General features: G+C 35.8%; 1 protein-coding gene across 1 annotated transcript; it reads left to right on the forward strand.

The window, feature by feature from the left end:
- The first annotated feature begins 259 nt into the window (after positions 1 to 259).
- LOC143564145 (copper transporter 6-like) lies at positions 260 to 1,932 on the forward strand. Its single transcript, XM_077051510.1, has 2 exons — positions 260 to 531; positions 1,433 to 1,932. Exons 1-2 carry the CDS (start codon positions 278 to 280, stop codon positions 1,680 to 1,682), a joined length of 504 nt encoding a protein of 167 aa, XP_076907625.1. The 5' UTR covers positions 260 to 277; the 3' UTR covers positions 1,683 to 1,932.
- The last annotated feature ends 24,400 nt before the right edge of the window (positions 1,933 to 26,332 follow it).

Raw genomic sequence — 26,332 nt, forward strand, 5'->3', positions numbered from 1 at the left:
CTTTACCCATTCATCAAATATCACAAAGTAGTCACCTTTAGTAAACCACATAGTGGACGTTTCTATATTTTAAGCTACATGTATAGTTTTGCATCGTTCATGCCGTCTCTTTGTATTGTGTCATTTAGATTATAGCTTGTAATTGTTTTCTCCAACGTAAATCCATTGGTTTTCTCTCCAATTAAACAACATATTCACAAAGCAATTAAGCTAGACAAGTACCATAAAGTTAAACTGTTTGCTCAATTGGTCTCTCTCATTTCTCCGTTTGAACAAAATGTCCATGCCCATGCCTATGGCTAATAACACCATGAATGACACGAGCATGATGCAGATGACCTTCTTCTGGGGCAAACATGTGGTCCTCTTATTCAAAGACTGGCCTAATGGCAAGTTAGACATGTACATTTTGGCTTTAGTTATTGCCTTTGTCGTCGCGGTTGCGGTTGAGTTTCTAGCCAGCTTCCCGGCCATCAAGACAAGAGCAAGCCTCATCAGGCCCGGCTATGAGGGTGGGCTGGGAGGGCTGAAGTCCCAGGCCCACTCCTTTTTTAGGGCCATCAGTTTTTAAAAAAAAAATTGTATATGTATATGGCCTATGATATTTGAAGGCCCATTTGGCTGGGAAAAAAATAATACTGATAATATATAGAAATTGGAATACAATCAGACGCATGATGCCACGACCATCCCGCTTAAACAAACACCGGCTTTCTTACCATCGCCGGATTTCTTCCCTTTGCCGGAGAACTTCTGCGGCTTTGCTTTTCGCCATCACCGAAGTCCGACACTCCGACTCAGTTTCCTACCGACCACACTTTAACCAGGTTAAACATATTATATGTTATATGTTTTATTTCTTTTTTAATAGTGGGGTATTTCGTATATCAATATATGTTTTGTTATGTTTATACTTGTTTTTGGTGTTTGAATTGTTGATGTAGGGTTGTTTAATTATGATAAATTACATATTTTCATATTATGATATTATAAGTTTTGTGTTTTAAAACTCAGCAGACTGATGGTTTTGGTTTTAGGTAACGTGTATTTAGTTATGAGTGTTGAAAATTCTTATCTATGGAACACAAATTAACTATTCTTATGATTTTATTATTATCTTATGTTATATGTTTTACAATTTAGACTTTTAAGTTTAGACTTTTAGATTTTTGATTGAAAAAAGATAGATTAGTTAATGTTTTTTGTGTTACTAAGTTAATGGAATCAATTTTATGTTATTTCTATTTTGTAGATATCATGCCTTCTAGGCCTAAACACTTATCCGGTAGTCAAAAACGTAAAAATAGAAAAATAGAAGAGGAATCACGATTCATTTAAGTTTTTCATTTTGCTGAAAAAAAAACTTTCGTTTTTGTTTTATTATTATAACATTTGTCTAAATTATGTTAGAGTTTTTGAGTTCGTATTTCAGGGTCTCTTGCTTTTCATGCCCAAGGCCCACCTCTTTTTTTGTATTCTCAGAGACGGCCCTGAGCCCCATCATCAGTGTGTCGGCTCAGGCTACGGTTTACGGGCTTCGCATGGCTCTTGCATACCTTATAATGTTGTCTGTGATGTCCTATAATATTGGTGCTTTTATTTCTGCAGTTGTGGAACATGCTTTCGGGTATTTTCTCGTGAAGTACCGGGCTACTTTGAAAGCCAAGAATGATTTGGTATAGTATCTTAAGACAAATTCAACTTTGGAACTTCGTGAAAACGAATTCAACTTTAAATAAGCTTTTGATTGTCCAAAATAAATAATGCACTTTAATTTGTGATTACAAAACGGTGCATGAGTTTGTAGGCATTTTTTTATTATTATTTTGCAATCAAATTATGATGTACTAAACGGCAAAAGTTCTAAATGATTTTGTTTGCCTCATGTTTTATTACTTGTTTAGTTAATTTAGTAGAAATATGCAAGTAATATATATATATATATATATATATATATATATATATTGTTGACGGACACTCAACTCAAACATCATCTTACTCTCATCTATATGATATACTTATCTCGTGTTTTGGTACACGATAAGCTTGTAGAGGTGTCAAACATGACTTGACACGAAAGCATGTCCCACAACCGTAGAAATAAAAACACCAATATTGTAGAACATCACAGACAACATTATAAGGTAAGCATATATATATATATATATATATATATATATATATAGGGAGAGAGAAAATGGTTCAAATAAGAATAAAAAGTTTCCTAAAAATGATAAGAACCAACAATTTTTTGACATTTGGCATTACAAATGATGGTGAAAGAACAATTCTAGGAAACTATGTCGGTTATAATGATTAAAGAGTAATTCTAGGAAACTATGTCGGTTATTGATGATTTTAAATCTCAACAATTGATTAACATGATCCAATGGCCATGATTTATACATTGTCTTCTTAGAAAACTACCTATTTTTAGGATAACCCTCCCCTATATATATATATATATATATAGAGAGAGAGAGAGAGAGAGAAATGATCAAATAAGAAGTTTGGTTTTTCTAAGAAGGCTAGGAAGGAAAGTATTTTAGTCTACTACCTTAATATTGAAACCCATTTAATTTAATTTCAAAAACCCACTTAATTAAAATCCACTTAATTAAAACCCACTTAAATTTTCACTCATCTCCTACAACTACCACCGCCCAGGACCACCCACCGCCACAACCTTACCGGAAAAGTCTTCGGAAATTTCGCCGGAAAATAAAACACTATGAAAAACACAATGAAAAAGACACAATGTAAAAAACACTATGAAAATAAAAACACAATGAAAACACAATTAAGTAACACAATGTAAAAAACACAATGCAAAAAACACTATGAAAAAATAAAACACACTTATATAACACAATTTCGTAAAACACAATTATGATAAACACCTTGTAAAAACCCACAAATTTTTTTTATATAAAGCAATATGATACTCATATAAAAGATAAAAAACACTCATTTTTATGGTGAAATTGTTTTGAAAAAAAAATGTCGTATAAAAAAATTATGGACGTTTTAAAATGATGGGGGAATTTGACATGTGCATTGCATGTGGAGAGAGAAAGTCAACAAATGTGTTATCTCTATTATGCCCTTACCCTTGTTTTACACTTGATGATCTCTCTAATCTAATCTCAACCATTCAATTCTCAAATGAATGGACAAGATTATTTCCTATCATTCCTAGGAAAACTATTCTTCTTATTATAACTCAACCCTATATATATATATATATATAGGGTAAAGTTAAAATACAAAGGATAACAAAAACGAGAAGGGTGAGAAGGAATCCAGTCCATTGATCTTAGATTTGAATGACTGATATTAATTTAATAAATAAAAATTGATAAAAAGGGCATGAACCCATCTTTGTTAACTTTCTATCTCCACATGCAAGGCACATGTCAATTCCTCCATCATTTTAAAATGTCCATAACTTTTTCATACGATATTATTTTTTAAAAAAAAAATTCACCATAATAATAAGCGTTTTTTATCTTTAATATGAGTATCATATTGTTATATAAAAATAAAAATAAAACTTAATGGGTTTTTTTAATTGTGTCATTGTGTAATATGTTGTTTCCATTGTGTTTTACGTTTCAAGTCATTGTGTTATACGTATTCACCATTGTGTCTTACGTTTTAGGTCATTGTGTTATACGTATTCACCATTGTGTCTTACGTTTTAGGTCATTGTGTTATACGTATTCACCATTGTGTATTACGTTTCAAGTTATTGTGTAGCATGTATTAAGCATTGTGTTTTATGTATTAGATAAAAAGACACAATGGTGTGCGAAAAGACACAATGACGAAAAAAGACACAATGATAAGTGAAAAGACACAATGGTGTGCGAAAAGACACAATGACGAAAAAAGACACAATGATGAAAAAAGACACAATAATAAGCGAAAAGACACAATGGTGTAACACCCCGTAACCGCAGCGGACACGTAACCGGGGCGCCACAGACACCTCTGATATCAACCACATTGTTTATAAAGAAAACTGGATACATTAATATACTTCAAATTACATTATCTTGTATTTCATTACCGTCTAGGTGATACACACATCATACCATACGATACATAATTCTATTTATTATAATGTAACCTAACATCCCGCACGCAAATCTTACACACATCAAGCACTTAGCACGTAAGAAATCACTTCATCTTAATTGTACCTGAAAAACATGTGAGAAAACGGGTCAACTACGAATAGTTGGTGAGTTTCACTAATTTAAACAACTGTGACAAATCATTATAATAATCATATATTAGCGATGTAATTATGCTGAGCCCACAAGTGAAACCTCTGTTAACCCAGTACTGTACCCGTTCCGGGGGCAATGTTAACCCAGAACACTTCTAGGGACATCTGGGGACACTGTTAACCCAGTAAGTACCCATTCCGGGGGCAATGTTAACCCAGAAACACTTCTAGGGACATCTGGGGACACTGTTAACCCAGTACTGTACCCATTCCGGGGGCAATGTTAACCCAGAAACACTTCTAGGGACATGTGGGGACACTGTTAACCCAGTACTGTACCCATTCCGGGGGCAATGTTAACCCAGAAACACTTCTAGGGACATCTGGGGACACTGTTAACCCAGTACTGCACCCATTCCTTACGATTCCCGTACAATCAAATAATTATAAATACACGCAAATCCATGCGTTCAGTATGTACTTAAACATTTCAATAGTAACATGCTTTCCGCCCCGGGAAAATATTTAAAAACAATTCAGGAAAAGGGGCTCGTGAAACTCACCTTAGCACATGCAAGCAGGTAACAACAGTCATTATCAGTTAACACGTCCAATCTGTAATATGATCCCTACGATCGTTACTATACAATCACTATTAATATAGCTTTAACCGTGTTAACCGGTACATCTGGGGACACTGTTAACCCAGTACTGTACCCATTCCGGGGGCAATGTTAGCCCAGAAACACTTCTCCGGACTCAGATTGTGATATCGTTTAGAGTTCAGTAGCCAAAATTACTATCAGTTTGTTTTCCCCGTTTTGCGTGCCTAGCACAGATATCCGATTTTACGTTTCAAAATGAGTTTGGTCACACACGACCCGAAAATAGTTGTTGACTGATAATTTAATTAAAGTTGTGAAATTAGAGCTCGGTTTAGACGCCCCGATTGGCCGCGGGACCCGTTTCCGTCTTTAGTGCACCGGAAACTGTTAAATCGTTTAAAATTACCCAAATCATCCGAATTATTTTCGGATGATTTATTTTTACTTGTTTAACTCAGTTATACGAAAATAGTTCATTTTTAGGGTTTTTATACACCAGTCAGTTCGTCTACCCGAACTTTGCTGGTTTACGCGTTTTATATTATAAAAGTTCACTTTTATTCCAAATAAATATCCGTTCATCCTCGGATCTTGAGATTTTGCAAAAATAACATTTTGACAGTGGGGAAATTTATAAAAATATTTCCAGAATTAATTTTTATATTTAAAATTTATTTATCTATTTTTAAACACCATTTAAACACTAAATATGACGTAAATACCAAACGAACTTAGAAAAATCCCAAATTTTTCCTGGATGACCCCTGCCATCTCCATAGTTCCCTGTAATTTTTCCAGAACCAAAATCTCTTTTTACATGCCATTTTCACTAAAACCGAGCTAGAAAACCCTAGAACTCGTTTAACCGAAAAGCCTACTTAGACTTCTCCAACTGACCTAAATTTTGTGTGTGACTTTTACATGTTATAAAAAGCTTATCTGCAATTTTCCAGAATTTTTCATGATATTTAACTATTTTTCACCATTTTTGGCCAAAACCGAGCATTAAATTCACCAAATATTCATCCTTTGTCCAAAAATTACCAAACTTTCACAGAACTCATATTTTCATGTTTTTAACACCTCTGTAAAATTTCATGACCTAACTCTAAACCATCCACAATCTGTCCAAAAACTCATACTTATATAAAAACCGAATATACCTTTCGATCTCCGCCACTACAAGCTACAAACTCGTTTTTCCGCCTTATCTACCACTAAATACAGAACCTACAACCAACATACCACAATACCAAGCAAGTTACACTCACGATCAAGCCTCTTACACTATAGTTTCGGTTATTGTTTCAAAACTAAAGTTTAAACCGTAAAAATTCGTTTTTGGTTCGTTTAACTCATTTCTTGGATCAAGATCCCTTGTATAACCCGTATACATCACTTGATCATGCAAGAATCGGTTTTCATCTTTGAAACCTCATTTTCTTGCAAATAAACTCAAGAAACGAAGATGGAAACGTAAATAACTCGACTTTTTACCTCGGTTTTCTTGCTAAAATCTCGGTTTTTAGGATCTTGATGTGGAGAGGATTGAAGATTGTTGAATGTTGGTTGAGAAAAAAGAAATAAAGGAATGGGGTAAATCCCCTTTGGTCCGATCGGTACTCATGGGGGGTGGGGTGGGACCCACCTTTCCATTTCTAGCCACATGTTTGGATTCTCGAAATCCGGATAATGTTTTGGATAATCTGGTTCAGTTCGTTTTCGGTTAAATGTCTAATTCGGCTTAAAACGAGGTTAAAACGGTCGTTTTCGGCTTAAAAATGAAATTTATATAAAACCGATTTAAAAACTTTAAAAACTTAAACCATGACATTTATTAACTTAAAACATCATATTATTAATAATTGCGCATCTTTTTCGGCTTGATCGATCGTCTCTTGCTCGGTTTGGTATTGAAGGTTTCGTTTAACGCACCGACGTACCATTAAATCGAAATTCTTTTTCTGTGCCGTACTTTACTTAACCCGAAGCATTAATGCTTCGTAAAATCACTAAATATTATAGATATCGTCTATAATTGAACCCTCGATTCGTTCGGGTTTCAATAACTATCGATCGATTAATCGCATATTCAATACGATGAATTATATATTCACGTACAATCAATACAGTGAACCATGTATTCTCGTATAATTACTATGGTAATTCATGTACCCGACATTAAATATGACGTAACTATTGTCTACCGGTTAGGGTATAACTGGTTTCGTCGGAATCGTTACAAATGGTGTGCGAAAAGACACAATGATAAGCGAAAAGACACAATGGTGTGCGAAAAGACACAATGACGACAAAAAACACAATGGTAAGCGAAAAGACACAATGGTGTGCGAAAAGACACAATGACGAAAAAGACACAATGATAAGCGAAAAGACACAACGGTGTGCGAAAATACACAATGACGAAAAAAGACACATTGATAAGCTAAAAGACACAATGGTGTGCGAAAAGACAAAATGATGAAAAAAGACACAATGACGAAAAAACACACAATCATAAGTGAAAAGACACAATGGTGTGCGAAAAGACACAATGACAAAAAAAGACACAATGGTGTGCGAAAAGACACAATGACAAGCGAAAATGCACAATGGTGTGCGAAAAGACACAATGGCGTGATTTTTGTTTTAAATTTTATATAACAAAAATCATACTCATAATAAAGATAAAAAACGCTTGTTATTATGATGATTTTTAAAAAAAAAAAAATATCATACGAAAAAGTTATAAACGTTCTAAAATGATGGGGGTATTAATATGTGTCTTGCATGTGGAGAGAAAAAATGTGTACAATTACCTCTATACCCTTTTTCTTTTGGTCCCCACTTGACACATGTCAATTATTTATGGCTTCTCTCACTTCTCATTTTTGTTACCCTTTATAGAATAACTTGACCATTATATATATATATAAGAAAAGTTGGTTGGATTGGGAGTTTGTGTTACGGACTAAAACCATTGCAAGGTATGGGACCTGTCCTACATTGGTTGTATAGGCAACTGATGTGGGTTTATAAGCCAAATGAGTTCCCTCATTTATCAGACTAGTCTTTTCGGTTGAGTTTTTCTGTTTGGCTTGTAACATTAGTATCAGAGCCAACTTCAGAGTGGTGGCCTGGAGGAAGCCAACCGTGACCAACGTGGCCGTGGCCAATGAGGAATCGGAGTGGTGGCCTGGAGTTAGCAAGCCGTGACCAACGAGGACGTTGGCCCTTAAGGAGGGTGCATTGTTACGGACTGAAACCATTGCAAGGTATGAGACTTGTCCACATCGGTTGTATGAGCAATTGATGTGGGATTTATATGCCAAATGAGTTCCCTCACCTATTAAACTAGTCTTTTGAATTGAGTTTTTCTGTTTGGCTTGTAACAATTTAGGACTTAGGCTTAAAAATTGGGCATAGATTGATAGGATATTTATGCTTGAATTTATATTAAAATTGTTTCTATTAAACTCAAGTCTTTTTGGATAAATTATTTATATACATTTATATAATCCTTTTTTCTAATAAACAAAAATAAATGTAAATATGTAAATTTATTTTTATCAGAGTTAGTCTCGAAATTTTATGGGGTTGTTCTTGATATTCCACAGGGTCTTTAATCTCGGAATTCTACTGGAGTTGGAGTCAAAATTTCACAGAAGTCGATCGGAAATTGTAACACATAAACTACTAAAAAGGTTTTCCCAATGACGGATTGTGCAATGGTTCAGACTCCTACCTATATGTATTAGGTCCACCACTAATACTATTAAAATGATACAAACTCCTTTTTCTCCCTTTTATGAAGTTCTCATAACTCGGATTGTGCAATGGTTTGGAACCACGATAATGAATCAGAACCAGAATCGAAAATGACTGAATATAAAACCAAAACTTGAACTTTTTATAGTAAACATGTTCGGTTCCAGAATCGTTAAAGTCGTTTCCCGCTAATCGGTTTTGTGCCACAACCGTTTAAGTCGTTTATTTATCAGATGGGTTGTGCCAGCTTTGCAAATTGCAAAACAAGTTTTTATAATTGCATGTATTCTTTCACGACAAAATTTTTTAGAGTGCAACAAGACATCCTTTTATTTTATATTATAAACTAATTGTTGAAATTAAATAAATCATTAGTGGTGATAAATTAAAGGAATATCAAATCATTATGTATTATATTACCTTGAAAGCCTAGATCAATATTGATCTTGCTTGCTAGGTATTGAACACAAAGAATGAATATTTTGAATTAAAGAATGATTTAATTGATGCCGAATAATAAGTTACCCTAAAAAATGGGGATTGGTATTTCATTTAAAAATTTATTAATATTTTGGTTCTTCGGATACACGTTTAGAACATTCGGTTTTACCCGGAACCAAACCGGGAACCGTATAATGCAAATTCTGAGAACCGATAACCGTAAGGTAACACATGTTAGCGGTTCTGAAGCACTGGTTCGGTTTCCGTTCTTCGGTTATGACGGTTCCCAACCGTTTTTGCTCACTCCTACTCCTAACTCCAGTTTTTCTTCTACAATTTTTAAATTTAAATAGTGGGGTTTAGGGGTGTGTACGGACACGATTCGATTCGGTTATTAGCAAAAACCAAAACCATGACCGAAGTCATTGGTTAATTAATTTAATTAAAATTTGGTTTGGTTTCTTCGGTTAGCTTGTCAGATTTTGAGTCGGTTAATGACAAAAACCAAATTTTAGTTATATGTTATGTTTAGAAATACTTGAAATGGAGGTATATGTACATTTTTGTAACATCCAACAAATCCTCCAAATAAGTTACTGGCTAAATCCATTACATCAGGATATACTTGCCTTAAACCCTCACCTAAGGCCAATGCTTGTGAACATCGTCTAAAGGCACGACAATGCAATGAGATAAAACTCGTTCAGTTTAAAGATTCAACTAGTGAACGTCACCTACTCGCCTAGTCTCCCATCATCACATGGTGCTGCTGAAACTAAATGATATGGGCATGAATCGAACTTGGGTCACATGGAACACCAAGTCTCTTTCTTATCACTCCACCACAAGATCATTGGTGAGACAAATGTACATAAAATGGAGGTACAAATAAATGAAATGGTGTGTAGCATGAAACAGATGTAAAAATACATGAAGTGGGGGGTATAAACATGTAACATCCTGAAATTTCTAAAAGTAATATTAATTATATTAATTATTATTGGTGAGAATGTTTACTCGGGTTAGCAGAGAAATAATAAATAAAGTAGAAGTTAGTATGGGTCGGGCTAGTGTTGGGTAATGGATATGGGTTATGGAATTGGGTTAATAAGGAAGGAAGATGGACCATGGGCTCAAGCCCATGATCCATAATATTTAAGCCTTAAATCACCATTTAATCCTTCATTTCTCATATTCCATACACCATCCAAAACACACACTTAGCTCTCTCATCCTACTATCTCTCTCTCTAGCCGAAACCAAGAAGAAGAAGAAGGAGAATCGGTTTTCGACCCGAGGTAATGATAGTATGATGTTGTTCGAACTCAAACCCGTTAGATCTAGTCACGAAACGACGAGCCGACACCGTTAAACCGTTAAAGTCACGAGATCCGGGTGGAATCGGGTATAAACCGAACCTAAGATGAGCTTAGGGATCACCCTAGTTCATATCTGGATCAAACGGGATGAAAAACGGTGAAAATGGTGATGAAATAAGCGAGATCTCGCTTTTCCGGTGAGATCCCGTTATTCCGGCAACGGCGGCGCCAGAAAGGCGGCGCTGGAGAATGTTTGTACGAGGATGTCAGAATTTTCTGACATTATGACCTAACCTTAATTCGTTAACGGGAAGTTAATGAACTAGAGTTAAATCGTTAACGGAGAGTTAACGAATTAGAAGTAATTCGTCAAGGTGATTCGCTAACGAAAGCTTAACGAACTAGCCTTAGTTCGTATCCAATTCGTTAAGGAGAAAGATGACGAACTAACTCCAATTCGTTAAGATTTCGTTAAGGAAGAACTGACGAATGAACCCCCGGTTCGTTAAAGGTTCAGTTCGTTAAGGGTTCAGTTCGTTAACGGACCAGTTCCTTATAAAGGTCCAATTCGTTATGAAAGATGACGAACTAGAATAACGAATCAGCTAAGGAAAAGATAACGAATCAGAACATGTGAGATAACGAATTAGACTGTGATGTGATAACGAATTAGGCTTAATTCGTTATGGAAAATGTGATGGTGAATAAAATAATAATTTAAAATTCTAATGAAAAATGTATTAAGACAGTTAATGGAAATAAAATTTTTCCAAGCTGACATGGCAGCTCGATCCCAACCAGGGGCTCTGCCCCTTGGACCCTGCTAAGGGATGCCGCCCCTAGACCCCGCTGCCAGGAGCGCTGCCCCAGAATCCCCGTTCGTTGTGGGTTATAATTAGACTTAAAACGTGATATGGGTAGTGATAGTCAATCGATACGTGTAATTGTTATACAATTAGCCGTTCACGTCTCAAGAAATGAGTAACCATTAACTGTGAGCGTAACCGCATTCACTTGAGTTTCTAGCCCCATTTTCTTGTTATGTTTTCGGGGCTGTGTGCATACTCGATATGAAGTGTGAATACACTTACCTTAAGTGGTAAGTGTATGCTATAATGTTTGATGTGGTATATTTATATATGTTATGAATGGATGCCTGTTGATGCGTGAACGATTTTCGGATATTGCACGTGTAGACAGGGAAGGTAATGTTATTCGGTGTGCGAATGATCTCCGGATATTGCGTATCGTCATTCGGGAATGATCCCCAAGTGGTTATTAGTGTGTATATAAATGTTGTGATGTGACTTGGCTATTATGTAAATGATGTAATGATATAAAGTGTGTTGTAGACAAGTAGAGGTAGGGCATGATAGAAGTAGCAAGGGTCTAGTAAGGGTGTTAGTGGCATGACGATAGTACGTGGTAGGGTAAGCCTATGCGTGATTTCGTTATTAAAGTGGCATAACGAGATTCGTTATTAAAGTGGCAAAGTGGCATAACGGTATTCGTTATTAAAGTGGCTAAGCTGTAGGGGTAAATAAGAGGTAAAGTGGTAAGGTGAGAAGGTTAGTTAGTGGACTATGTGTCTTCGGATACGTATATAATGCATGTAGTGGTTGTATGGTAAGTTGCTTGATTAACTAGAACTCACTCAGCGTAGCTGACTTTTAGTATGCATGCAGGTGAGCAGATTAAAGAACTAGCATGAGGATGGAACATGGCATGGAGTGAACGCCTGACATCTAGTGATAAACGAAGTAATGTTTTAACACAATGTTTTATGTTATGATTTAAAGACAAGTTTGTAATACTTTGTAAATAATGATCGAAGTTTTATATCCCGCGAAAGTTTTAATTAACTCAGATTGTAAGAACTGCGTTTATGAGTAAATCCGATGTTAAAGTAGGGCTACCGGGTTCGGGGCCTTACAAAACATGAAATTGAGATATAAAATTTAGAAATATAAGAACATTTAAAAGGATTTGTTCGTTTAATTTCGGTTAACCAAGGACACAAAAAATAACCGATTGTCGATTGTTTTTTATGGTGGAAGTTACCCAAACGCATACACATAGTGGGAGAGTCCGATGGGACGTACATGCGCCATATAACATTACGAATTTGGTTGTTTTACGTAAGGTGGATCTCATTTCATTGACTTCTATGGCTTTGGCTAAATGAACGGGAGGACGACACTATTTGATTTCATTTACATTATGTTTGAATATTTATTGCATGACGACCGTTGAATCGTGCATTTTATATATATTTATATACGCAAAAACTTATGAAAACTCACCAACATGTATTGTTGACAAAATATATTATTTTAAACGTGCTGTAGGTTAACACGATGAAGTGCCATGACAAGAAAACTAGTTATACCTTAAGATTATTACAATGAATAATATTTGTTTCATTTAGATGTAGCGTTGTTTGTCTCATTATCAAACTATTTGTGTACTTGCGAAATTATGGAATAAAGTATATATTGTTGTCACTATTAATAGTGTACAAGCTTATGAGTGATCTCTACATTGCACCGGGGCGTATTCTGCTTAAATCTGGGTATTACAATTGTTGTCAACTTAAACCCAACCACCGACCTATCAAGCCCCCAAGCACATTAAGCAATTAAGTTTAAGTGATATAAAAAAACCTATGGGTCTCACACCTTTACTGCATTCTCGGGTTTAAAATACAAGAAAAAGAAATGATAAGATTAGATAGTGGAAGAAAGGAAAATAAATTATACATTTAAAAGAATTCTCGAGTTAAACGGAACGAAAAGAAAAGAAAGTGTTAATTACATTCTTGAGTTAGATTGGAAGGAAAAGATAGAGAAAAAATGTAACTTTACAATTATGTTCTCATAGCAACATGGAAAAGATAATTGAGATAAGTTAAATTAGTAATACTTTAATGAGTTATAAACTTTCCTTCACAACCATGTCATATTTGACAGGAAAGTTTTGAAGGAAAAAAGACGTAAGTTTTCTTTTCATTCTTTTTTTTCTTTTAATAATTAAACTCAAGAATGAAAAATGAAAAATGTTCTTATATTTTCTTTTCCTATCCCTTAAATATAAAACTAAAGAATGCAGTGTTAGAGTTATGGATCCACCTACCCCATTTCAAGCATAAAATAAAGACAATTAAAAATCAGGTTCAAGCAGACTGGTTCAACATATCACCGTAAGATGAGAACCCCTTAATGGTAATAAGTTAAACCAGATTAAAAAGATCATACACGTATCGCGGCAAATCTTATTGTTATTCTCATAATCTTATTATACATTTAGTGAATATTATAGTGCAGTTATTGTAGCAGGTGATGTATATATTAAAGTGTAAGAGTTAAATAACTCGTGACTCTAACAATACAGAGCCCCCAAATTTGATATCCTTGTTTTTCAACTATGATCCTTCAATCAACAAATCCTGTTATTGTTAATTGGGATCCTCCTAGTCCGGGTTGGGTCAAACTCAACACAGACGGGAGTTCACTAGGAAATCCAGGACAATCAAGTTATGGAGGGCTTATAAGAAACAACAATGGTTGTTGGGTGGGTGGATATGTAGGCAATATTGGATATAATATGAGTCTTACTGCGAAAATTTGTGGTATAATGGAAGGTTTGTATCTTGTTAAAAAACTTAAGTTGAAAAATGTCGTCATAGAAACAGTTTGTCAAGCTGCTCTTCTACTAATCACTGTGAATAAGGTGGACGATTATCACCCATTAAGATATTTGATCAACGATTGTAAGAAGTGCATGCAAGATCTAAATTGTTATATGGTTCATGTAAAAAGAGAAGGAAATCGTTGTGCAGATCTAATGGCAAAGATCGGAGGGGTTCAAAATGACGAGTATGCTTACTATAAAACTCCACCGTGGCAATTGCGTTCATTGCTAATTGAGGAGGCACATAGACCAAATCCGTGTTCTTTATGTTGGTTCAAAAAACGTATGTGAAGAAAAAATATGTATAAATAAAAAAGAAAGTTCAATAAAATTATAGTTTCTTATAATACATTAGTGCGTAACGGTAGTACTTTATGCATATCCATCAATCTATAAAAATGTCTATAAAAAAATTTATGTGTCACTCTCTGGTACTCCCCACATTCTCTCAAGCTATCATGTTGTTTGATTTATGATTTGAGATTTCTCGTGCGTTTGACCCGAATTCGCAAGTATAGGTATCACCAAACATGGATAGTCATTAAATGAGTTATAAAATCCCATTTATTTGTGCAACTCTTTCATATTCAAACAATAATTTTCACGGATTACGGGTCTCACCAAACACGGATAACTCTTAAATGAGTTATCACATCTCATTTATTTGTGAAATAACCCATTAATCATCAAACAATAATTTTCTCGGGTCATTGGTCTGACCCCCATATAACCCTTAAACAGGTTATAACATCTTATTTATTTGTGAAACTCTTTCATTATTAAACCTTAATTTAATTTCTCCCCTCAAAATATTCTCTGTCGTCTGCCTATCCTTTGAATCACCGGTCAACTTTCGATTACCACCCAGTCACCCACCATTGTCAACCTCCCCTCTCATGCATCAACCACTATCGTTGCTTACATCAACCGCTCGTTTTTCATAAGACGAATATTTGTGTTCATGTTTATTCGTTTAAAGAAATCAACATGTTCGTGTTCGTTTATATCTGTTAGTTAAAAATCTAAAAAACCTACGCATTTCAATTAAAGAGTCCAAACATTCAAAAATATAATGAATGAACAAAGTAATATACACGAATTAAATCAAACCAAAACTACGTTAAAAATAAACCAAATCATTACAAAATATAAATAGCAAAATGATTAAAAACAAAAACCTAAATAAATCCCGTAACACGAGCACTTAAACTAGTATTATATGTGTTAGTAATATGGATGAGATCGGGACCGTACCCGTACCTATACCCGAAAGTACCCTTACCTAAAATCAGTAAATCTTGTACCCATACCGTACCCGAATTAAATGGTACGGGTAGGAGTACCGGCACGGGTACAGGTACAGGTACAGGTACTTTGGGTACAGTATTCGCTTTGGTACCTCTTTGTTTTTTTTAAAAAATCTCCACTAAACTAGGTATCAGTAACGGTACGATACCAACATTCAATTATCTGTAGACCAAACCGTAATAACGCAACCAAAACATAATACCAAAACTAAAAATGAAACAAATTAGTCGTAATATAAAATCCATTTCCTTTTCCTTTTCTTAGTTTATTGTTTCCTCAATTTATATAATAATAAAAGTGGGAGTATTGTGTTTCCAAATTGTTCTTCATGCTTATATCGTTGTACCCTCTTTGTTGTGATGTTTTTTATTATTTTATTTTATTTTATTTTTTTGGCTTTATAATTTTGGCACCAACACTTTTCATAGTTTAATAACATGTCATATTTTTTAGTTTTAACCCCTAACATTTTTCACTTTCAACTTTGGTTTCATATACTTTTCATCTTTTACAATTTTTTGTTAACATTTCGGTCTAAATTTAACGAGTTAACACGTTGCAACGCGTGTTTGTGGTTCATCGTTTTTATGTCCATTTTTCCCATTTAACGGTCCCGTCATAACGCGTAGATGTTAAGTTGACTTGGTTTTATTTTTTCTATATATTATGCTTCAGTCTAATTTTATGACGCAGATATGCGTGTGTGCTTCAACATTTTTTACGTTTACTTTTTGTTCAGTCTTCTTAATGGTTAATGAAAGTTACTCGCGTGATGGGAGTGTGACTGAATGCAGTGGTGGTGATGGTGGTAACTTCATGCTTTTGAGTTGAGTGGATATGTAAATACACGATTATACACCTCACCGCAACGCAGGTGGTGTTAATACTAGTTTCTATATAATAACAAGAGAGAGTTTAATTATATACACAATTACACATACATGAAATAAAATTATACGAATACACAATATATGAATATACACATATAAATTGAGAATGAACTTATTCAACTAATACATATTATGTTTTGAAAATCCCGCTTAAAAGTTCAGTAATAAGTGTTCGAAACCTAATAAAAGCCAGTACATATTCTAAACGGGTACCAGTACCCGTAATACCCGTACTTGTACTCGTACCTGTACCCGAAAGTACCCGTACCTATAATCAGTAAATTTGCGTGCCTATACCCGTACCCAATAAACACGTACAGGTACAGGTACGGGTACTGAACAGGTACGAGTACGGGTATTTAGGAAAAAAAGCTCATCCCTAATTAGTAATAACATTTACCCATGTATATTTTAGATGTATATATAGTATTTTGCTTGTTGGAGTAAAACTGCTAACTTAATTTTGATTTAAATAAAACTCTACGAAATGGTTCATTAAATTACAATTTTGTTGATTTTAGTGTAATCAAATTACTTTGGATAACTTGGAGACAAAATAAAAATTGTGATAATATGTGTCATGTGAAAGTTAGGAAGTGTGAAATGCATATTTTAATATGACCTTTATATCAAAGGATCTCTAAAGTTTGTGTTGGGTGAAGCCGATCATAGGGGTTCCAAGGAGCACCACTCTAGTAGGGGTCTAGGGTTAGTCCTAATTTAGGTATATGTAGACAAATGTCATATTTATATGAATTCGTTTATTAATATTTTTTTTAATATTTGAGACGATCGAATATCAACTCATTAGAATTGCTTGTATATTAAAATTTTTAAAATTAAAAAACATGAGAGATTTATATCATGAGGGTTCGAGGGGCACACCCTGTATATATACAAATTTTTTCGTCTTATTTGGATTAATAACGAGTCACTGACTCACCTGATCATCTTCATTTTATGTCTATTAGAGACAACCCCAGGAGAAAACCCACAATATGTAAGAAAACTCACTGCCCGAACCTTAAACCCCCTAATATTTGTAATGGGACTTGAATGTAGGACATCTTCTTTTTAAATTAAGGTATTTTAATGTCTCACATCAACCACTTAAGTCAAGGGTCATTGACCGATATGTGTGTGTGTGTGAGATCATGTGAGAACCATTTTGGACAAAAAAAAATTCTTTTTAAGAAAAAAATAAAAAAAAAACAAAAAAAACGCGAACATAAAAAAAGTAAAATAAATCAAAAAAATTTATTTTTCATCCCGGTTTTATAAAAACAAAATAAAAAAAGTTAAAAAAATAATATTTGTTTAGCAAAATTATACATATATGTATAATATGTATTTTTTTAATTTTATACAAGTTATTCTTTATACACATATGTACAATTAAGATAAATGATAGTGTACATATGTGTCCATTATGTAAATCGAGATTAAATAAAAAATATACATATGTGTATAATGAGGGGCTTTTTTAAATTAAAACGAGATGAAAAATAAATTTTTTTGGTTTTTTTACCTTTTTAAAATTTTCGCTTTTTTTGTTTTATAATTTTTAAGAGCTTTTTCTTTGCGGCCAAAATGTTTCTCAAAGTTCTCAATTATAAAAAGTTCTCTTAATATCTTCACCATATTTATATATATTGTAACATCCCGAAATTTCTAAAAAATAATATTTAATATATTATTTATTTATGATGGAAAAGTTTACTTGAGTTAGTAGAAAATTAATAAAATAATAAAGATGGAAGGATAAGTAGGCTAACTAGATGGAGTTAATTATGGACCAAAAAGGAAATATGGGCCTTAGGTCCATGGGCTTAAGGGAGTATAAATACCCTTTAAAACCCTAATCCTTTCCATTTTCATACATCTCTACACCATAGCCTCCACCATCAAAACACACACTTAACTCAATTCCCGTTTTTGAGAAAACCACTCACAATGATACAAAGATTCCGGAAGATCTAGCCGTCGGATCGGTCCCAAATTTTAACTGAGTGTTAACGGTATATAAATGAAGATTCCCATCGATTAGATCTTCGATCAGAGGTTGGGAAGTACGGTTTTTATCAGCAAAACAGTAGAAGCTCAAAATGAAGATTTCCGGCCACTGTTACACTATTCCGACGACTGTAGCGGTGGGTTATGGCGGAGGTGAGCTGATGGGTTTGTAGATCAGGACGAGACGGTTCCGTGACCGCTTGAATCACTCAAATCGGAGTTCGTTTGATATGGTTTTGAGCATCTCGAGTGATTTCAAACAAAAATCTCAAAGGTACGTTTTTGTTAAAAAGGTTTACTTTTCATGAACGGATTTACATAAAAATTGGTAGGATGATAGATCGGGTCTAGATAAATCGTAAAGTTGCAAACTTGAAGATTAAAATGGACTTAACGAACTCATGGTTATGAACAGCTCGCTTAAAATAAACTTTAGATCTAGTATTGAACGTTTTAAGCCTAAAGGTCCAAAATTTATGCCTTTCCGGGCCGAGTTTTACCCGATATCGATCATGGGAATGTTCACGGGGTTGAGAAAGAACTCGTAGCTGCTGCTGTAAGTTCGCCTATATCTAAGTTCGCGAGTTGTTAAGTTCGTATGAATACAAGTTCGCCCATTGTAACTTCGCCGCATATAAATTCGCCTGATATGTAAGTTCGCTTATATATCAAAGTTCGCTTATCAATAAGTTCGCTTATATATCTAAGTTCGCTTATCAATAAGTTCGCTTATATATCTAAGTTTTATTACAATCAAGTTCGCTATATTAAGACCCGCGTACATGGCGACTAGTATATGTATACTTACAGGTGTACACACGAGATGGTATGCCTTGTAAGGACTTAAGAGAAGGTTAAAATAAAGGAAAAACATAAAAATGCTAAGTAGAAGTAAGCTAATACAAGGCCGTTAGATTAGATCAGATGAGTATTGATACGTGTAACTTGTACAATCAGCCGAGCTCAGTTAAAGAAGGGATTAACAACTATCGGAGATCGAAGCAGGATTCAGGTGAGTTTCTAGCCACATTCCTTGTTATGTTTTTTGGGGCTGTGTGCATACTCGATGTGATTAGTTAATACATTTACCTTAAGTGGTAAATGTATGCTATATATGATATGTGATAGATATTAATGAATGTTTGTCGGTACGCGAACGATCTTCAGATATTGCGCATATTGTCAGGTTAATAATAGAGATATGATTAATGTATGTAATGTAAGGATGATTTCTTGTCGATACGTGAATAATCTTCGGATATTGCACGTATTGCCAAGAATAGTGAGGATCGTCTCCTTATATGGATATTAAATGATAGCTTATATATAGAGTTTCCTCTACGGATAGCTTATACCTTAGGGCTTAGACTTTACTTATTTAGGTCACATACCATAATGGTATTTCCCTTACATATATTATTATTATTATTAGCTTTTATATAGCTGTTAAACTGTGAACTTATTATTAATATTATTATAATTAGTAGTAATTTTTATATAACTGTTAAACTTTGATTTCCTTTATTTTGCTTCATACACATGTACTTAGAGCCGAGGGTCTCTCTGGAAGCCACCTCTTTATTCCTTTGGATAGAGGTACGGTGTGCCTACATCCCACCCTCCCCAGACCCTACTTATAGCTTTGCTGTCGGTGGGATTTCACTGGGCATGATTGATTGATTGATTGATTCCTTGATGGAAAGCATAGTGTTCCTTTGATGGAAAACATAGTGTTCCTTTAATGGAAAGCCTAGTGTTCCTTTAATGGAAAGCCCAGTGTTTCTTTGATGGAAAACATAGTGTTCCTTCTATGGAAGTATATAAGATTTTCCTTCTATGGAGAACATATATATATATATATATATATATATATATATATATATATATATATATATATATATTTATATATATATATATATAGTGTCCTTCTATGGAAAATATAAATAGTAGGGGTAATAGTAATAGTTTTTTTAATAGATATTATGTGACGTTCCTCTTATGGATATTTATACAAGGTTAAGATATGTATGTATATAGGATATGTGTATGTATTGTATGTCGCTTGATTAACTAGAACTCACTCAGCGTAGCTGACTTTTAGTATGCACGCAGGTGAATATGATTAAAGAGCTAGCATGAGGTTGGCACATTGCATGGATCGAACGTGTAAGGCCCCGAACCCAGTAGCCCTACTTTAGCGTCGGATTTACTCATAAACACAGTTCGTACAAATCATAGTTCATTAAAACTTTCGCGGAATATAAAAACTTTCATGAAACGTTACAGCAATCCAAAACTTGCCTCAATTAAACATTCTTGTCTTTCAAAATAAACGTCAATTACATTAAAACATCTTGAGTCTTCAGATGCCAGTCTCCTATTCGCCCACCATGTGCCCGCTCAAGCTAGTTGTCTCATTCTACTCACCTGCGTGCATACTAAAAGTCAGCTACGCTGAGTGAGTTCTAGTTAATCAAACACTATACAATACACATAAACTTATATTCTTTCATTCATACTTTCATACTTTCTTTTGTATTAACTTACTTTCATATCTTACGTTATAAAGAGCATTACGCACTACATTCCTCGAGTATTATTAGGGCTCGGTACCCTCCTTCCTCGAGTATTATTAGGGCTCGGTACCCTCTTTCCTCGAGTATTATTAGAGCTCGGTACCCTCTTTCCTCGAATATTAGTAGGGTTCGGTTCCCTAGTTCTCGAATATTAGTAGGGTTCGGTTCCCTAGTTCTCGAATATTAGTAGGGTTCGATTCCCTCTTCGTTACCATACAACCATACATCATACCTCGAGTATTATTAGGGCTCGGTACCCTCATTCCTCGAGTATTATTAGGGCTCGGTACCCTCTTTCCTCGAGTATTATTAGGGCTCGGTACTCTCTTTCCTCGAATATTAGTAGGGTTCGGTTCCCTAGTTCTCGAATATTAGTAGGGTTCGATTCCCTCTTCGTTACCATACAACCATACATCATACCTCGAGTATTATTAGGGCTCGGTACCCTTTTCGTAACCATACAACCATACAACCATCATTTCCTTCTTTTATTAACTTTATCACGTTCATACACATAAGCATACATATCATACTTACCTTATACATAGCGTTACAACTTGACAGTACATGCAATATCCGAAGATCGTTCACGTACCATCAAGCAATCATTCATACATATCACATCATTCACATAAGGCATACACTTATCTCTTAGGATAAGCGTATTAACAAACATATCGAGTATGCACACAGCCCCGAAAACATAACACATAAATGGGGCTAGAACTCACCTGAACTCTGCTTCTTCCTCCGATAGTTGTAAATCCCTTCTTTAACTGAGCTCGGCTGACTGTATAAGTTACACGTATCAATACTCGCCTGATTTAATCTGGTGGCCTAGTATTAGCTTACTTTTACTTATCGTTTTTAATTTATTTTCTAATCGAACTTGACTTTAGGCGAAGTTAAACCTTAGGCGAACTTAGCTTTAGGCGAAGTTAAACCTTAGGCGAACTTAGCTTTAGGCGAAGTTAAACCTTAGGCGAACTTAGCTTTGCAGGCGAAGTTGTCATCATGCGAACTTAGCTTTGCAGGCGAAGTTCATCAGGCGAACTTAGCTTGCAGGCGAAGTTGTCCAGCTGCAGGTACTGTTCGTCCTTAAATCCCTTAATCATCTTCGTTTCTTAACCAAATAACTCGATTTAGGTATCCACGGAATCGTCTGACCAGCGCCTACAAACCCCAACCATCAAATCGACCTAACATCGATGTTTAAAGGGTGCGATTTAGGCATATAGGTTACGGGTTCTTTTATGAATCGATTAACCCATCAAATCATATCCATTTTCAGTAAGTTTAGCTTTGTTGGATTCGTTTTTACCATACAAACACAGATCTATCATTTCTATACTAATCCAAACCTAAACGAACAAGTTCTCGATATAAACGTACCGTAAATGAGTCGAACTACGAACACGAGCTGGTCTTGTTGCTTTGGTTCTTCACGACGATCTAGCACCAACGAGCTCGGGTCCTCGCCTTTGGATCTTGGTTCGGGTTGTGTGTGTTTTGGAGTGTGTAGAGATTAGGATGGATAAATGGATGGAATGGAAAGGATTGGGGTTTAAGGGGGTATTTATACTCCCTTAAGCCCATGGACCGAAGGCCTATATTTCCTTTTGGTCCATATCTAATCCCATCTAATTATCCTACTAAGTCTTCATATTTTGCTATTATTATTATCGTTCCACTAACTCGTTTATTTCACCCGACAAAATAATATAATAAATATTACTTTAGAAATTTCGGGATGTTACAAGTCTTCCCTCCTTAAAGAGGTTTCGTCCCCGAAACCTAGCTTATTTCTTTAAAAGGAATACCTTTGTAAAAGGAATACCTTTTTCTTTATAATCGCACACTTTATTGAATCACCTTTGCTTTCTGAGTTATCCTTCTTACTCCCGACTTTGCAGCCATCGAATGGTGGTCATGTGTTTTAGCTATTTAAGGTAGCTTGTCCATGAGACCCTCGATGTACCAAGACTCATCTCATCCTTCCAAGGCTTCGATTAGTACTTTTAACACTATTGTCTAAAACAACATTTCATCATAACATAATAATCATTCATAACCAAACTCAATATATTACACGTCACTGATAAACATAAGTTTTAAACCTTAACACAAAACAAGTTCTTAAGCAAATGTAATTTAATAAAACCATTGCATGAGCAATTATTCCTTCATCAAGTGTTCCTCTCTGCAGTTTCCCCAAGTCTTTATCCTTTCGCACCTCCCGCCCCTGATTCCTTGCAATCCCTAGCCATGTGGTCAGCTTTTCCGCATTTGAAGCACTTTGGACGATCAGGGCATTCTCGAGAGTAATGCCCACTCTTTCCACACCGATAGCACCTGTCTGTCCCAGTCCTGCATTCTCCCTGGTGCACTTGCCCACACGTCTTACATGCATCCTTGTTCCCAACCTTGGCCTTCCTCCCATCAGTTGTTGTCACCATCTCGCCAGACCGCTTAGCAGAGGTAGCCCATTTCTTCTCCTTCTTTTCCTCCACCACCACATCGTCCTCAGCCAGGTCAGCATAAACCACTTCTGCAAGTTCAACAGCAGAGTCAAAAGTAGCAGGTTTATTTGCCCTGACTAACATGCGGACTTTTTGTGGCAATCCCCTCACATAACATTTGATTCTCTTGACCTCAGTGTCAACCATATCAGGCACCAACCTAGTTAGTCGGTTGAATTCAGTAGTATACTCACGATGCGTCATCATACCGGCCTTTAAATTCAGGAACTTCATCTCCGTCCTTTCAACCTCGGCATCTGCACACAACTTCTTCATCACCAACTCTTTCAGATCGTCCCATCTCAACGCCTTGATCTCATCCCTAGTCTTTCTCTGCTCCACACTTTCCCACCAATACATAGCTTCTTCCTCAAATGACTGAGTAACATAACCCACAGCTTGGTCGGGACGGCATTCGCTAATGCGGATAATCTTGTCCATAGTGGTTATCCATTGAAGAGTAGCGATTGCGTCTCCCAAATCAGTCAGCTTCGGCGGGTCGCATCCCTTGAAGGACTTGTAGTTACACCCACCTCGACCTCTCTTTCCATCACCAACCTTGACAGATCCAGCTTCACTCGAGTCACCCTTCCCTCCCTCACCATCCTTCCTACCATTCTCTCCTGATCCTTCAGCAATTCTTCCAGCAGATCCTTCGGGATTCCCAGTCTTCATGGCAGTTGCCACAGCTTGGGCAATGGCAGCTAAAACAGCAGGGTCAAGTTGATGTCCTTCGTTGTTGCTCGAGTTTCCTCCAGCTGCGCCTCCTTCGTCTCCGGTGTTGGAAGCTTCTTCTACCGAGGGTTGCCAGACAAGACGAGGCATGCCACGACGTCCAGTGCGACCTCCAGTTCCAACAATTTCTCCAGCTCCAGCCATTAGTATTCTAAAAGGGAAAACACAAACGTCATCACTCTAGGAATTATTTAGCACATGATTTGTAAGTAAGTAGTTAATGACGTTGATCAAGTGTAACTAACTATTTGCGTTACTCCTCAGGTTCTACATACTTCCCTTCATGATTTCACTTGTGCTTGTTGATACTCTTAAACAGTTAATCAGTTAAGATCAATTAATCCTATCCCTAACCTGCACTCATTCTTCATTTAGCAAATAAGCCAACATTAACATACACCATTTACCATACAGTTTACCTTTACTGAGCTTGCTTGAGTGACACATGGCCATCTTGAACTGGCATCTTCTTTCTTTCTTATTTTAAATCTCATTCTCTGTTCGAGTCTAAGCATGTAGGATGCTTAAATCTCTCGAACTTATGCTCTGATACCAACTTGTAAGGCCCCGAACCCGGTAGCCCTACTTTAGCGTCGGATTTACTCATAAACACAGTTCGTACAAATCAGAGTTCATTAAAACTTTCGCGGAATATAAAAACTTTCATGAAACGTTACAGCAATCCAAAACTTGCCTCAATTAAACATTCTTGTCTTTCAAAATAAACGTCAATTACATTAAAACATCTTGAGTCTTCAGATGCCAGTCTCCTATTCGCCCACCATGTGCCCGCTCAAGCTAGCTGTCTCATTCTACTCACCTGCGTGCATACTAAAAGTCAGCTACGCTGAGTGAGTTCTAGTTAATCATACACTATACAATACACATAAACTTATATTCTTTCATTCATACTTTCATACTTTCTTTTGTATTAACTTACTTTCATATCTTACATTATAAAGAGCATTACGCCCTACATTCCTCGAGTATTATTAGGGCTCGGTACCCTCCTTCCTCGAGTATTATTAGGGCTCGGTACCCTCTTTCCTCGAGTATTATTAGGGCTCGGTACCCTCTTTCCTCGAATATTAGTAGGGTTCGGTTCCCTAGTTCTCGAATATTAGTAGGGTTCGATTCCCTCTTCGTTACCATACAACCATACATCATACCTCGAGTATTATTAGGGCTCGGTACCCTCTTTCAGTATTATTAGGGCTCGGTACCCTCTTTCCTCGAATATTAGTATGGTTCGGTTCCCTAGTTCTCGAATATTAGTAGGGTTCGATTCCCTCTTCGTTACCATACAACCATACATCATACCTCGAGTATTATTAGGGCTCGGTACCCTTTTCGTAACCATACAACCATACAACCATCATTTCCTTCTTTCATTAACTTTATCACGTTCATACACATAAGCATACATATCATACTTACCATATACATAGCGTTACAACCTGACAGTACATGCAATATCCGAAGATCGTTCACGTACCATCAAGCAATCATTCATACATATCACATCATTCACATAAGGCATACACTTATCTCTTAGGATAAGCGTATTAACAAACATATCGAGTATGCACACAGCCCCGAAAACATAACACATAAATGGGGCTAGAACTCACCTGAACTCTGCTTCTTCCTCCGATAGTTGTAAATCCCTTCTTTAACTGAGCTCGGCTGACTGTATAAGTTACACGTATCAATACTCGCCTGATTTAATCTGGTGGCCTAGTATTAGCTTACTTTTACTTATCGTTTTTAATTTATTTTTCTAATCGAACTTGACTTTAGGCGAAGTTAAACCTTAGGCGAACTTAGCTTTAGGCGAAGTTAAACCTTAGGCGAACTTAGCTTTAGGCGAAGTTAAACCTTAGGCGAACTTAGCTTTAGGCGAAGTTAAACCTTAGGCGAACTTAGGTTTGCAGGCGAAGTTGTCATCAGGCGAACTTAGCTTTGCAGGCGAAGTTCATCAGACGAACTTAGCTTTGCAGGCGAAGTTCATCAGGTGAACTTAGCTTGCAGGCGAAGTTGTCCAGCTGCAGGTACTGTTCGTCCTTAAATCCCTTAATCATCTTCGTTTCTTAACCAAATAACTCGATTTAGGTATCCACGGAATCGTCTGACCAGCGCCTACAAACCCCAACCATCAAATCGACCTAACATCGATGTTTAAAGGGTGCGATTTAGGCATATAGGTTACGGGTTCTTTTATCAATCGATTAACC

The sequence above is a fragment of the Bidens hawaiensis genome, unplaced genomic scaffold, assembly GCF_021521415.1.
Source record: "Bidens hawaiensis isolate Kalapana, Puna unplaced genomic scaffold, B.hawaiensis_p1.1 tig00021821_1, whole genome shotgun sequence".
Taxonomy (NCBI): Eukaryota; Viridiplantae; Streptophyta; class Magnoliopsida; order Asterales; family Asteraceae; genus Bidens; species Bidens hawaiensis.

What these genes read in the sequence shown, in the direction of transcription:
- LOC143564145 (XM_077051510.1), top strand. Translation starts at nt 278, where the DNA reads ATGTCCATGCCCATGCCTATGGCTAATAACACCATGAATGACACGAGC. An exon ending in GGTGGGCTGGGAGGGCTGAA is followed by an intron (nt 532 to 1,432) that starts GTCCCAGGCCCA and finishes TTCGTATTTCAG; the next exon opens with GGTCTCTTGCTTTTCATGCC.